Raw genomic sequence first — 10,454 nt, 5'->3', positions numbered from 1 at the left:
TGCTGAATTATAGTTGAAAATGTGAAGTTAAAATGAAGTGTATTACAAATTAGTCACTAGAAAAAAATGGTGGTACAGTTAGGGCTGAAAGCTTAATAAGGCAATAAATAAAATTCTGTCAGGTTGCTTTCAACTGACAAATGCAGGTCAACCCAGTCCTTTGATGTGATGCATTAAAAAAAACAGTGACAAGTGTGGTAGTGGGGGAGTGGGGGGGTTGGCGACAAGGTAATGTGTAGTATTGGCCAGGGTCCACTACCAAAAACCCCATTTAATGTTAGGTGCACACAGAATGCCCACCGTACTTCATTTAGCTCTCAGGCATCTCCAAGAATTGTATGCAGTTGTAAGTTAATGCCATGTGACTTCATTCTGCATGGTCCCAATGTATGCAGCCACCTTCTTGTTCACTCCCAAGAGGGACTAGACACTGAGCTATGGATTATGGTGGGCATTGATAATTTTTTGGTGATGGGGGGGGGTATACTCTTCGACTGGCTATGGATTAAGAGGAAGGCCCGGGCAACCTAATATTCAAGCGGCTCCTGCAAGGGTATCACACTGCCATTCAGTAGAAGCCATATATTTTTATCAGGTAAATAAAAAGCTTTTTCATGTCACCTGCCCACCTCGCCACCTTGGGGAAGCAGAAGCAGCTTTGTAGTAGTTTATAAAATACAAAAAGGTCTCTTGAATGGTGGGAGACCCAGACCAACCCAATACCCAGCAGCAGAGAATGTCTTATTCTGCCAAGACACCACACAGAAATGAGTTGAGCACACAGCACCATAAATATCTATTGCTTGTGTAGCAGGGCATCACCCTTTTTGACGTGATCTAAAAAAAGACTAACCATTGCTGATCGTGAAGTATCTCAGCTCCCTCCTGTGGCCTAGCGGAGTTAGGGCCACCTGTTTACATTTTGTTCTGGTACCGCAGAGAATGTTGGGGAATTGAGTACAGGGAGAGAAGAGACTCCATTGGCCCTGGCCTGTAATAAACTACATTACCCAGAGAGCAGGATGCTTTGCCTTCCGCACAGCCTGCTGGGGGAGGTAATTTAAGGGGGAAGGACACGTTTGGCACGCTCTCTGGACCGCCTCTTCAACCCAGGAGGACACTGTCAGAAGTGTCTCCACAGGAAGTAGGCCGCAGTAGAGGCCTACATACGCCCAGGCGGAGTGCCTTTGAGAAGGAAAGAACCTCTGATGGAGTGATCGGACAGGCTTCCAGTATCCCTGCGACCTGAGAACCGGAGGCTGCCGTCTAGCAAGACTGACCAGAGATCGTGGATGAGTACCACAGAAGGATGGGCCTGAATAAGTTGGGTAAGACGGGCACCTGCCCAAGCGTACCAACTGTCTTGCAGGAGGGTGGATTGTTGATATGCATCAATTGTGGTTCGACTGTTCAGGAAGTTTTTACCAGATACTATTTTTCTTCTTTTCCCTTTGGATTACAAATGTTGTTCTTTCCTTCTTTGCGCGACAACGCATGCCAACGCATACGTGCACAAACTCTTAAGATAAATTATATGGAGGCTTGGCCTGGCCCGCCAAACCACATTGGTCAGCTATATTACTTAAAAAGACTACCTATTTAGTGTTGCATACTGTTGATACTCATTTTTATACTCGATCAAGTAATTGGTTTTATTACATTGTACAGTACTGTAGAGAGACAGAGCTTAGTGAGGCTTGGCAGGGGGTGCTTCAATGTGTATGTCTTGAGAGAATCCCCTTGCTGTGTGCTTGCACAGGTCTGTGTGATATAGTTTAGCCTACACCTATGTGTTACTATTGTTACCGATTCTGCAGGGCTCTGCAGATAGTCATCACTGTTTTACCCTGGTTCTTTTGTTTTCATCTCGCAAGTAAATTACCACCTTGCATACTCTGAGGTCTGTGTACAGTCTGCATTTCATACTGCAGGATCCATTCCATTTAAGGTAATCTCTAATTTGCATAATCTGTTGCAGTGTAGCGGGATATTGTGCTCCCCAACGAGTTACTGGGGTCCACAACTCCCATATTACCAGTTGTGTCAAGAGAGGGTTTTGAGCCACTTTCATGGGTTGATCACAGAGCGTAGACCCAAAAAATCCAGCAGCTCCTCCGGGGGTAGTGCTACACTTGCACAACACAATTTGGAGTTGATATTTGGAAAAGGAGCACAGCCTTTTACAACCTTTTCCATATTCTAATAGAAAAACAGGAAAAAGCGCCTCTGAGTCATCAGGTTTAATTACAGTAATTAGTGTAGATATCCAACACTTACATTAAACATTGCAGGAGCAGGGGTGCAAGTGAAGATATTTGGAGTGGAGCCAGGTCGTGCTTCAATCCTGGTGAAGAAAAGTCAGATCAGCTGGATGGGAGAGCCGACTCTGGTGGCTGTGTAGGAGCAGTGCAACGGCACAGCGCTCGTTCCGAAGGGTAGTGACGTCAGCAGGACGGTGGCCGACACGGGCCAAGACAGTACATGTGAGAGTAGTGCAAAGGCACGGCGCTCATTCCGAGGGGTAGTGACGTCAGGACGGTAGCTGACAAGGGCCAAGACAATACACAACGCGTTTCAGAGCTAGCGCTAGTGTGTAGCAAAACTGCGCGCTCCTTTCTCAAGTGTAGAGAGGAAGAAAACATACAGGGATATAAAGGAAGGAACACGTGATGGTAATCAGCCAATGGGGAGCCTTGGATTACGATCGGTATAGAAAATACAGAAAAAATAAAAAAATAAAAGTTTTTGAGAACGGGACAAATAACTGTAAAAGGACAAATTATAAAATACAACACAAATTTTGTTGAAGGGCAAGGCATATATACAATATGACCCAAATTAGGGGATAATTTAATGGGATAATCTATATGTATATCTGGGGACGGCAAGGCGTGAATAGCCATGCTTAAGCAATATACAAATCCCAGATTAAACTAATAATAGAGTAGACAGCAACACTTCCTATGTACACGTGAGAGACGAGCAAGAATTAATTAAAAAATAATGAGGTTAACATCAAAAATACATTGGTAATTTATAAAAGTTGATAACATAGAAATAAAGATAGAGATATAATCATAATATCAAGACATGCAATAAAATAGATTAGTTAATAAAATCATTTAAAAATATTTTAAAAATATATATGTGTACTGGAAAGTTATATTGGAGAAAAACTGATTGAGAGAGAATATACCACTCCTATGATAATGGCCAACAGAGCTATGCAAGAACTATTAAAAATAATCACAGTAATAAAAGGATATATATTCTATGCAGAATGCGTTGTAAAAATTATAGGGGATACAAGAATTCTAAGAATCAGAAAAAACACAGGTTAGCGTTCAGTATTTTTATGTGTATTATAGGATAGTGTTCACGTCCAGTTCCTCGTTTAGTCCAAGGGGGCAAGACAATTAAGTGTGAATATCCAAAAAGTTTCGCGCTCACATAGGCGCGAAAAACGCTCAGCCTCAGACAACTTTTTGGGTATTGATTCGATGACCCACACCCGCAGGCCATCAGTGGACTGATCATGGTGTTGCAGAAAATGGCGGGGGACGCTATGCTCATCGCAGCCTGCTTGGATAAGACGACGATGTGTGCCAAAGCGTTGTCTAAGTGGGTTGATCGTGCGCCCCACATATAAAAGATTACACGGACATGTGAGGCAATATACAACGTGATCAGTGGAACAGTTGTAAACGTTTTCTAGCTTGTAAGTTTTTTCATTATGGACAAATTGTTTTTGGCCATGAGTAACAAAATGGCAAGTTTTGCAGCGAGGTTTATTGCATCTATACATTCCTGTAAGGGGAGCCAGGCAAGTAGTACTGGTTAATGTGGGATCTTTGAGTCTACTAGGGGCTATTTTATTTTTGAGGGTGGGAGCCCTCCTATATGTAATTTTAGGCTTGTCGCTTAGAGTGGTGACTAAATGGGGGTCTTGTTTTAAGATATTCCAATGTTTAATTAAGATATGTTCCATCTTCTTATATTGTTCATGGTATCCAGTAATAAAGCAAACGGTAGATGTTTCAGGTGTTTTTTTCTGTTTTGATTGTATTCCAGGTAAAAAGGTGTTGTGAGCGCGATCTATCAATGGTTCTGGGTATCCTTTTTCTAGGAATTTTTGTTTGAGATGTTTACTTTGTGTGATATAATCACTGTCCCTCGTGCAGTTATGACGCAGTCTGCAAAATTGTTCCTTGGGTATGTTTTTGATCCATGTTGGGTGATGACAGCTGTTGTAGTGGAGATATGAATTACCCGCAGTTGGTTTTGTGTAGTTTCGTGCAAATATGCGCCCATCTTCATGACTCAAGTCAAGATCGAGAAAAGCCAAACTTTCTATATTCCACACAAAGGTAAAAGAAAGGCCTAGATTGTTATTATTACAATATTCAACAAATGGATTTACTGTAGGCTGGGGGCCATCCCAGATGATAATTAAGTCATCAATATAACGGCCATAAAATATTATGTGCCGTGAAAAGGGATTATCTTTCAAAATGAAGTTTTTCCCAATATCCCATTGTCAGATTTGCGCAAGAGGGGGCAAAATTGGCGCCCATAGCAGTTCCATGGGTTTGAAGATACAAGCTGCCGTCAAAATAAAAATAATTGTGTTCAAGGCAAAAGGTAGTAGCCTCTAAAATGAAGGCCATCTGCCTAGGGTTGAGCAGGGGGTCAGAAGAAAGAAATTCTCGGACAGCTACCAAACCTATATCATGAGGTATAGATGTATATAGTGAATTAACATCAAGGGACAGCCAAGAGTAGCCATTTTCCCAAGTATATGGGGATAAGAGGCGCTTTTTCCTGTTTTTCTTTTTACATTCATGCCTGAGTTGACTTCACTCTTGGAGAGCAGCCCTTGGTCATCTATTGAAATTTACCCAGAGAATACAGTTTTATTGCATGGACTGACTGTACTCTTATTTATGGACTTTAACATTTAACATTTATTCTTTGAATTGCTGCTGTCACTATATCCTGGATTTTAACCCTTACTGCTGATTGCCTTCATTAGATCGTTCTGAGCGCTTTCATCGTGTGATTTTTTTTCCCATATTCTAATGGTTTTAATACTTTGCATACCATTTAGTCGCAGCAACCAAATTGTGTTTTTTTTTTTTTAAACTATAAAACAACCTTTGCGAGAGTGATTTATATATTTTTTTACCTTGAACAGTGGCTCTCTGCCTCATGGGGCAGATAACGGTGGGAGCCATTGGCTCATGCTATCAAATCTTGTGACAAGGGATCAGAGTCAAACCCGCACAGAGCAGGCAATTATGACTTGGTGATAAAACCCCTTAATATTACACTTACCTGCATGGCGTCGGCGATGGGTTGTAAGACTTGCACTAGTAGAACCTTTCCATTCACAACCTGCGTGGTTACAACTGCAAACCAAGAAAAGCTATTTAGACTTCTATTGGCATTTTTTGGCTTAAAGAAACACAAAAAAAAAAAAAAAAAAGTTTTTTTTTTTTTTTTAAATAACAAACATGTTATACTTGCCTCCACTGTGCAGTTTTGCACAGAGTGGCCCCGAACCTGGTCTTCTGGGGTCCCTCTGCAGCTGTCTCAGCTCTCCCTCGCATGGTGACAAGTTCTTGCGGGCGCACTCCTGTGATATAGCCAGAGGCCATAGCCGCTCACTGTATCACTCGGTCCCGCCCCCCGGAGCGCCGTGTCATTGGATGTGATTGTCAGCAGCATGAGCCAATGGCTGCGCGGCTTTTAATCAACCAATGAATGAGCCAAGAAGCCTGCGAGTTCACGGCGTGGGAATTTCAAGGTGTCAGGTAAGTAAAGGGGGGCGCTAATCCAGATATTTTTCCACCTTCATGCATAGAATGCATGAAGGTGAAAAAAACTTGTACCTTTACAACCCCGCTTTAAGGCCCACTTTACAATGGTGCAACATGGGATCCGACTTGAGTACGCATGACATCAAAATTAAAAAGGTTTCCCTAGGAGCAGTCTTAACTGAACACAAGTTGCTCCGACTTTAGAAAAAGGTTCCTGCACTACTTTGTCTGACTTTGATACGACTTCAATGCCAGAGAGAGTAAAAAGGTCACATGCAAGTCGGATCAAAAGTTTGACTGAATTTGCAGGGCAAAGTCTGAGCGGAAGTCACGCAACCTTCATGTTGGAGCAGTGTGAACCTGGGCTTACCGACACCCCCTTTAAAAAACACTTCGTATAGCATAGGTCCTGCATGACACCAATCTGCGTGACTGCACTCCAATCTACAATTCCACCAATGGCTTGACATGTGCAGTTTACAGCTATAAAACCCACCATGAAGGCAATCAATTATAGATTTACCACTTAACAACCGCCCCATAGCCAAAGTACGGCTACAGGGCAGTTGCTTAACTCTGGGAGGCCGTTAATCAACGGCCTTCCAGAATCGCGCGCCCCCCTAGGGGGCGCGTACACGGCAGTGTCAGTGACCGCCGGGTCTAGAGGACCCGGCGCATCACGGTAAATCGCTGCTGATAGCGGCGGTTTACCACGTGATCGCTCCATCCAATGACGGAGAGATCACTTGTAAACCAACCGGCGTCATGTGACGACGCCGGTTCCTCTCTCCCCTCGCTGTACCGATCGGTACAGTGTGAGGAGAGAGCAGAGGCTGGATCTGTGACAATTGCAGTCACAGATCCATCCCTGTGCAATACTCTGCAATACCCCCTGTGCAATATGCCCCCCCCCCCCTCCTGCTTCTACCGACTCAACGCTACGATCGAAGCCAGGATTGTTTTTTTATTTCAGGCTTCCCAGCCTAGAGGTGAGACGTGGGGTCTTATTGACCCCATATCTCACTGTAAAGAGGACCTGCCATGCTATATTCCTATTACAAGGGATGTTTACATTCCTCGTAATTGGAATAAAAGTGATCAAATTTTTTTATTTTTTGCGGAAAAACATGTCAAACTAAAATAAAAGTAAAAGTAAAATATATATATTTTTTAAAGTGCCCCTGTCCCTGTGTGCTCGCACGCAGAAGCGAACACATACGCAAGTCCCGCCCACATATGAAAACGGTGTTTAAACCACACATTTTTTTTTTTTGCATTTTGTAAAGGTGCATGGTCACAAAGGTCTTTGACGAGTGGGAGGTTGCTCAAGACAGTATTGCGTGGTTGCAAGGGTCTCGATGAGTGTGGCGCTGCTGAGACGGTATTGCGTTTGCAAGGGTCTGAACTATGGTGTGAGGCTGCTGAGACGGTATTCCGTGGTTGCAAGGGCCTTGATGAGTGTGGGGCTGCTGAGACGGTATTGCGTTTGCAAGGGTCTGAACTATGGTGTGAGGCTGCTGAGACGGTATTCCGTGGTTGCAAGGGCCTTGATGAGTGTGGGGCTGCTGAGACGGTATTGCGTTTGCAAGGGTCTGAACCATGGTGTAAGGCTGCTGAGACGGTATTGCGTGGTTGCAAGGGTCTCGATGAGTGTGGGGCTGCTGAGACGGTATTGCGTTTGCAAGGGTCTGAACTATGGTGTAAGGCTGCTGAGACGGTATTGCATGGTTGCAAGGGTCTCGATGAGTGTGGGGCTGCTGAGACGGTATTGCGTTTGCAAGGGTCTCAACAATGGTGTGAGGCTACTGAGATGGTATTGTGTAGTTGCAAGAGTCTTGATGAGTGTAGGGCTGCTGAGACGGTATTGCGTTTGCAAGGGTCTCAACAATGGTGTGAGGCTGCTGAGACTATTTTGCATGGTTGCAATGGTCTCAACAGGTGTCAGGTTGCTGGGCCGAGATTGTGTGGTGACATTTATTTTTTATTTTTTGCGGTTTTTTTTTTGCATTTTTTTTTTTGCATTTTTTTTTTTTGCATTTTGTAAAGGTGCATGGTCACAAAGGTCTTTGACGAGTGGGAGGTTGCTCAAGACAGTATTGCGTGGTTGCAAGGGTCTCGATGAGTGTGGCGCTGCTGAGACGGTATTTTGCGTTTGCAAGGGTCTGAACTATGGTGTGAGGCTGCTGAGACGGTATTCCGTGGTTGCAAGGGCCTTGATGAGTGTGGGGCTGCTGAGACGGTATTGCGTTTGCAAGGGTCTGAACTATGGTGTAAGGCTGCTGAGACGGTATTGCGTGGTTGCAAGGGTCTCGATGAGTGTGGGGCTGCTGAGACGGTATTGCATTTGCAAGGGTCTCAACAATGGTGTGAGGCTACTGAGATGGTATTGCGTAGTTGCAAGAGTCTTGATGAGTGTAGGGCTGCTGAGACGGTATTGCGTTTGCAAGGGTCTCAACAATGGTGTGAGGCTGCTGAGACTATTTTGCATGGTTGCAATGGTCTCAACAGGTGTCAGGTTGCTGGGCCGAGATTGTGTGGTGACATTTATTTTTTATTTTTTGCGTTTTTTTTTTTTTGCATTTTTTTTTTTTTTTTGCATTTTGTAAGGGTCATGTGTTGCAAGGGTCTTAACAAGGGTGTCAGGCTGCTGAGACAATTTTGTGTGCTTGCAAGAGTCTCCATGAGTGTGGGGCTGCTGAGACGGTATTGCGTTTGCTAGGGTCTCAACAAGGGTGTCAGGCTGCAGAGACGAATTTTGCGTGCTTTCCAAGAGTCTCCATGAGTGTGGGGCTGCTGAGACGGTATTGCGTTTGCAAGGGTCTTAACAAGGGTGTCAGGCTGCTGAGACAATTGTGTGCTTGCAAGAGTCTCCATGAGTGTGGGGCTGCTGAGACGGTATTGTGTTTGCAAGGGTCTTAACAAGGGTGTCAGGCTGCTGAGACAATTTTGTGTGCTTGCAAGAGTCTCCATGAGTGTGGGGCTGCTAAAACGGTATTGCGTTTGCAAGGGTCTCAACAAGGGTGTCAGGCTGCGGAGACGAATTTTGCGTCGTTGCAACGGTCTCAACAGGTGTCAGGTTGCGGGGCTGAGATTGTGTGGTGGAATTTTTTTTTTATGCACTTTTATTTATTTTTGCGTTTTTTTAATTTATTTTTATTTATTTTTTTGCGTTTTTTTTATTTATTTATTTTTTTGCGTTTTTTTTTTATAATAATTTTTTTTTTTGTTTTTTTTTTCAAGGGTCTTAACAAGGGTGTCAGGCTGCTGAGACAATTTTGTGTGGTTGCAAGAGTCTCGATGAGTGTGGGGCTGCCGAGACGGTATTGCATTTGCAAGGGTCTCAACAAGGGTGTCAGGCTGTGGAGACGAATTTTGCGTCGTTGTCTCAACAGGTGTCAGGTTGCTGGACTGAAATTACGTGGCGGCAATTTTTTTTTTTTTTTTTTTGCGTTTTATATATTTTTTTCCTTTTTGCGTGTTATTTTTTATTTTTTTTTTGCATTTTGTAAGGGTCATGTGTTGCAAGGGTCTCAGCAAGGGTATCAGACTGCTGAGATGATTTGCATGGTTGCAAGGTCTCAATCAATAAGAATTGGGTTACTGAGAAAGGACAGAAACACCTGGTTTGTTTGTACCTTAAGCAAGCAGTATAAGGTAGAAGGACAACGCCTGTTTGAATCGTAGGTTCCGCAGGGGCCACTAATGAACGATATGGGAGACAACGAATGGTAGCAAATTGATAAGACATAAAGAATGTAATAACAAATCTTACTTGCGACAGTGGGCCATGCGAGTGAGTTTGCGGCGGACTGATTCCCAAATGTTGGGTGGTCATTCTTTGGACACTATTTTGAGTGGAACACTTTTAGACTCACAGTCGGTGGTGGATTGATGTTTTTTACCTTCACATATTTTGGATTGTCATATATTGTTATTAGGTAATTTTATTGGGCAAGCGCTACTACACCCACCCTGATATTCATTTACCTTTAGTGCGTGAGCATTTTTAGTAGTGGCTGCTGCTTATTAGTTGTTATTTATGTTATTTATCCATTTTTAGTTTAGTCTCACCTTGGTTAGGTTGATTTGCGCATTAGTTCCCCCCCATTTTCATACTTGCTATTAGATCTACATTACTTGTGCAGCATATCATGGAGGTATTTGGGTTTCTTGAGAATAGGGAATTAGATATGGAAAATATATTTGAGAAACCTGAAGAGAACCCAACAGGGAATATTGGAAATTGTTTCAGAAAGATGGGCCATTTGATGGAGAAGAAAATTAATGCTTGGTGGGACATCGCAACCCATGAGAAATACATAAAGGATAGATTAATCCCAAGGAGATTAAGGTGGGATGTACCCATCAATGATGGTTTAATAGATAAAGAATCCACGGAAGAGTGGTTTCAGTTCTTTAATGATAAAGGCCTAGAGCTTTTAGCGTTTTTGATAAAAAGAAAACAACGAAAAATTAGAACACTTGATCGCACTATCACTGAACTGAAAAATAACCTGGAAAGTAGTAAGGAACTACCTGAATTTATAGCCCTGTCCAACCAATTACAGCGGGATATGGAACAAAAAGACAAGGAAACAGTAGCTAGGAAAAAAAGAAAATATCAAAGGGATATGA

The 10,454-nt window shown here is 43.2% G+C and overlaps 1 protein-coding gene across 1 annotated transcript in view; it reads right to left on the bottom strand.

Moving 5' to 3' along the window:
• The window catches only part of LOC120918362 (P43 5S RNA-binding protein-like), a 114,202-nt gene extending 104,400 nt beyond the window's left edge, over positions 1 to 9,802 (bottom strand). Inside the window, exons 1-2 of the mRNA XM_040329903.1 lie at positions 9,791 to 9,802; positions 5,335 to 5,425 (exon numbers count right to left, since the gene is read on the bottom strand). Of these exons, the coding sequence (XP_040185837.1) occupies positions 5,335 to 5,425; positions 9,791 to 9,802 (103 nt within the window). The remainder of the gene's footprint in view (positions 1 to 5,334; positions 5,426 to 9,790) is intronic.
• Between the last annotated feature and the right edge of the window lie 652 nt (positions 9,803 to 10,454).

This window comes from Rana temporaria, chromosome 12, assembly GCF_905171775.1.
Source record: "Rana temporaria chromosome 12, aRanTem1.1, whole genome shotgun sequence".
Classification (NCBI taxonomy): domain Eukaryota; kingdom Metazoa; phylum Chordata; class Amphibia; order Anura; family Ranidae; genus Rana; species Rana temporaria.
This window is presented reverse-complemented; position numbering and strand designations above follow the sequence as displayed.